Raw genomic sequence first — 4,635 nt, 5'->3', positions numbered from 1 at the left:
TAATAAATTGCTCTCTCTCCCCCCCCCCCTCTCTCTCTCTGCGTGTGGAAATACGAATCGTTACCTCTACGCGAGAAGGGGTCTCTCCGTGAATTATCGCGAGCTTACGTGCCCTCCACACGTCAATCTGCGCGTGTGTGTATGTGTGAGCACAATTTGCGGCGCCCGTTCAAATGTAATTCTCTGCGCGCTAACGACGCGCGTTTTTCTTTCAATTATTGGCGTATTTTTTAACGAGGTGTCGACCGCGTAATTACATTTCATTTTATCAGAGGGTGCTGGCGCGCCGCGGCGTGGCCGATCGATTTCACGACCTGGACTAATGAATCAAATTAATGAGCGAAGCTTTATCGTCTTCATCAGCCTTCTGGCAATTGTTGTTGCCCCCGCGAGTTACGACGTGCCCTTCGAGTCGCGCGTAGCCAGAGATCGGGGCCGGGGGGGGGGAGGGGGCAGTGAATCGCGACTGACTTCGGTTTCGTTCGTTAAGGGTTTTTGAGTGTAGATTTACCGCTGATTATATTCAATCACGGCCGATCGGAGAATGACAAGTTCGCCGAACTTGTTGTGATTCGTCGCCGCGCGAACGTTATTTCTTCTTATTTTTAATTCACGCGTTCTCGTCGTCCTCCGCGAAGAGGCAAGAGTTGGGGGCAGAGTAGCCCGGCTTCGCGAGTGAACGATGCCGCGCTGTAAAAAAATGCGACAGGGATCCACGCGAGGATTGATATATATTGTCTCCCGGGTCGGTACGTGTCCGCGGCACTTTTCGTTTAGACCGCAGCCTCAAACCGCCGCATCGTCGTCGTCGCGAAGTCCGGGCGGGGAAAAACGTGATCCCGACGCGAGGACGCCGAACAGATGAGACCCTTCGGCTGCTTTTTCTTCTCTTGCTCCTCGTCCTCCGTCTTCCGCGAATAATACATGGGGAAGGACCCGTCTGTATTTCTCACATGGGCGCAAGACACGGGGCTTTGACGACCAAGAGCCACTCTCGACGCGTTCGTCGCGGCCGCGGAGCCGGAGAATAAACGAAAAGGAACGCGTCCTCTCTTTTAGTCGGTGTTTTATTGGACTCGATTAAATTCGTCGGCGAAGCAGCGCGCGTGCACGTTCGTCTTCAGACGAGGAATACGAGACGACGACGACGACGACGGTGATGGTGGTGGTGGTGGTGGTGGTGGTGGTTCTGATCCGACGGGAACAAAAACGCGGAGAGCGGCAAACGGGAGGAATCGACCTGACATTCTCAGGAACAGAGCATCCCCTCTTTCTCTCCGTCTTCCCTTCCTTCTTCCGTCCTCCACTCACCTCTTCCTTCCTCTTTCGTCCTCTGATCCCTCCGACTTCTTCTATCTCTATGGGGAATTGCTTTCCCTCCCATTGTCCTGCGCGAATGCTCCTTTCCCATTCTAGAATTCCGAGCTGGTCTCCTTCGCTCTCTCTCGTGATACCCGCGCGGTTATTCGACGCGCTCTTCCTCCGGGCGCTCCTCAACGACGGCGGGAGAAAGAGGGAAAACAGCTTCGAGCGTCGCGAAGAATTGGAGGCAAAGGTCGTTTATTTCGCGCTCCTCTCTTCTCCCGAGACCGCGTCCTGTTTCGTCTCGATTTTCCTTCTTTCTCCCGTTGATCTACGTCTAGCGCCAAGGAATCTCTCGAGAAACTTGAGTGTCGTAACATACGTATAGCATGCGTAATCGTACATCACTTGGGATATCGTGACTCACTTTGTTGTTCACCATCGACCACACTGTCACTGGCGTTTACGGAACGATATATTGTGACATACCACATACACACAAAAAAAGAAATCCGTTTAAAAATAATATACTCAAATTAACAATCATTGTTTCATGTATAAGCAACTATATATAAGTTAGTTAGAAGTATTTTAAGGCATTATATAAAGTAAAATTTTTGACATGTAAATCTTAAAATAAAATTACATAACGTTAGAAGAAGATAAATTACATTTTATGCGGTGTACAACTGAAAAAAATATGTCCTTATTATTCAAAAATAATTTTTATGAATGGCAAACACGAAATATTAGATCGATAATATGTTTTTCAATGTCGGAATAGAGTATCATTATCATCAGAATAATCATGTTGTACTTCTTATGAGATTGTTGTAATATTCAAATAAAATTATAAGATTGTGTTGAGATTCAAGGCTTTAAAATTAAAAAAAAAATGATATATCATTGTTTATATGTGAAACAATGATTGTTAGCTTGAATATATTAGAATGCATTAGAATATATATAGAATGCATTAGAATATATTTGAATATATTAGTTTAAAGTGAATATAAATTCCTTTTCGGCGTATAAAGAAAATCGCATAACTTTCGATCTAGGCAGGAACGATAAGGGCATACACATGACGCCATGTGTACAACTCTTCATTCTGATTAATCGTTGGTCATATCGCTTCATCCGGCACCGTCGATTTTCTGTTTCAGGGATCAGCGAGGCGAGCGTGCAGCTGCAACAGCCGAAACTGCCGTCCACCATCCACGTGGACAGCGAGGTTGAGCTTCGGTGTCACGTTGACGGCTCCGGCGACATGACATACGAGTGGTTCAAGTTAGTTATAGAACTTTGTCTATTTACCTACCTGCGCGTCTCGCGCGATAACGCAACGGGAGGGGCAAGAGGGTGGAAAAGGTAGAGCAGCCGGGGTTACCGTCGGTAATGCCGGCAAAGCCAGCTTGATGCGAACAACGACGCGCGGACGGCGGTGAAGTCGGTGGAGGAGTCGAAGAGGCCGCGGGGGCGAACCAAGTTGCCGGCGTAACTGACACCCGACGTTTACGGAACCGACCTGGTGAATTATGAAGTGACACTCCCTCGCCGGCATATGCCGTCGCGGAGTTTCACTTCTGCCGTCACTTCAAATCATTACCTCTCCCCCTCCCCCCTGGCCCCCTTGGTTTACGTCAGAGTCGCGGGACACCCGAAACGCGTAGTTCATTCGAACGAAGGAGTTTAATGACATCGGGTACGTCGCGCTTTGAAGAATAGAAAACTTGCAATCCTTCGTGTGGCATTTTCGAGCGCTTACGGCGGTTTTCAAGTTGAAGACCGTAATGGGGTGCGCGAGTAGTTGGTATTTGGGCGTAAGATGGCGAATAGGGCGGTGTGTTTAAGGTCGTGACGAATTGAATGGCGGGAGAATGACGATATTGAAATTACGCGAAGGAGAACTGCAGTTTTCCATGGAACGAGGTTTACTGGGGTGAATTAACGGCGTTTCGCCGTCTGAATGTAGAAACGAGGAGTAGCGCGCGAGTGTAACGAGGTGTGCTGCGAGATTTGATTGCGAACGTGCATTCGTAAACTAATTTGCGTATTTCGCGAAGGACGGCGGCGGAGTCACACAGCGAGGGGACGCCCGTTTCGTTTTTGCAGGAACACGATGAGACTGGCGCAAAGCAGCAGCGAGGATGTCAAGCATATCGATATCAAGAAGAAGAAGCTGCATATACATAGAACAGTCGCGGAGGACAGCGGTATATATACCTGCCTGGCCAAGAACAAGGCGGGCTCCTCGCCGGTGGCCGAGAGCTATCCGCTAATCGTTTCCGGAAATGAGACCGCGACGATTAAGGTCGTGCCGCGAAACCTGATCGCCAAACGTGGCGAGCCGGCCGCGCTGCACTGCGTCTTCGAGGACGCCGACGACGTGCAATGGTTCTTCGGGACCAACGAGAACCCGCTGGAAAGCGACGACGAGCGGAAGATCTTCGAGAACGGCACCCTCATGATATACGCTATCGAGCAAAGGGACCAGGGATTTTACTCCTGCCATGGATCGAGGAACGACGTTACTGTCATTTATACGGTCGAGCTACAAATTGCCTGTGAGTACTGCAAAAGATTTTCCACAAGAGCCGACAATAATAAACATATACAGGGTTGGCAAAAAGTCCGGAAACGGTGAAATATCTCGAAAGAGATCAACTGCAGCGAAAAATATGTAAGTAGCAAAGTTGTAGGGCTTAATAAAATGTACCTAATGATGGCTAAAAATTTGACTTTGGGTGGAGGACGAAGGTCATACGAAGGTCAAATTGAATTTTTTAAATTGGACCCCCCACTTTTCATTACATATTCTTGTAGCTTATTTCAAGGGCTTTCCAAAAACCTATAATAAAGTATTTTTTTATTAGGCATATTTAGAGTTATGAGGCTATCATCAACAACTAAGCCGGTCATATCATCTAACTCGAGACACGAAAAACAAAGTTATTCTTGTTTTTCTCCTGTGTTTATGTTTTTTTAGGCTCCCAGCCTAGTTGTTCATTCGCTCGCATCAAACGCGGTTATTCATTCACGTACGTAATATCACACGTACTCAGTCGAAACTCGCGCATACCCGCGTTTCACGATAACGCTTCTCGATCTTTGTATTTTAAAGACGAGTCGTGCTCTCTCGCATCTTACTCTTTGTCTTTTCCCTTTCTTTTTCTAACTACAATTTCAAATTTTTTTTTTTAAATGTTAACCGATAAAGAAAAGATAATGCTGTTTTTTATCGAAAATTTGGAGACCATATTAGATCATACGAAGAAGTAACTGATCTACACATTCAATGCTGCATATCCTGATCGCAATTTTATTTAAATT

General features: G+C 46.9%; 1 protein-coding gene across 1 annotated transcript in view; it reads left to right on the top strand.

Moving 5' to 3' along the window:
- Positions 1-4,635, top strand: part of LOC116848123 (inactive tyrosine-protein kinase 7-like) — a 65,119-nt gene that overhangs the window by 51,734 nt on the left and 8,750 nt on the right. Inside the window, exons 3-4 of the mRNA XM_032823900.1 lie at positions 2,469-2,592; positions 3,418-3,869. Coding sequence (XP_032679791.1) covers positions 2,469-2,592; positions 3,418-3,869 — 576 coding nt within the window. The remainder of the gene's footprint in view (positions 1-2,468; positions 2,593-3,417; positions 3,870-4,635) is intronic.

This window comes from Odontomachus brunneus, unplaced genomic scaffold, assembly GCF_010583005.1.
Source record: "Odontomachus brunneus isolate Ranch 3 - 2012 unplaced genomic scaffold, Obru_v1 Obru_scaffold_090, whole genome shotgun sequence".
Taxonomy (NCBI): domain Eukaryota; kingdom Metazoa; phylum Arthropoda; class Insecta; order Hymenoptera; family Formicidae; genus Odontomachus; species Odontomachus brunneus.
The sequence above is the reverse complement of the archived record's forward strand: the minus strand, read 5'-3'. Positions and strand labels throughout refer to the sequence as shown.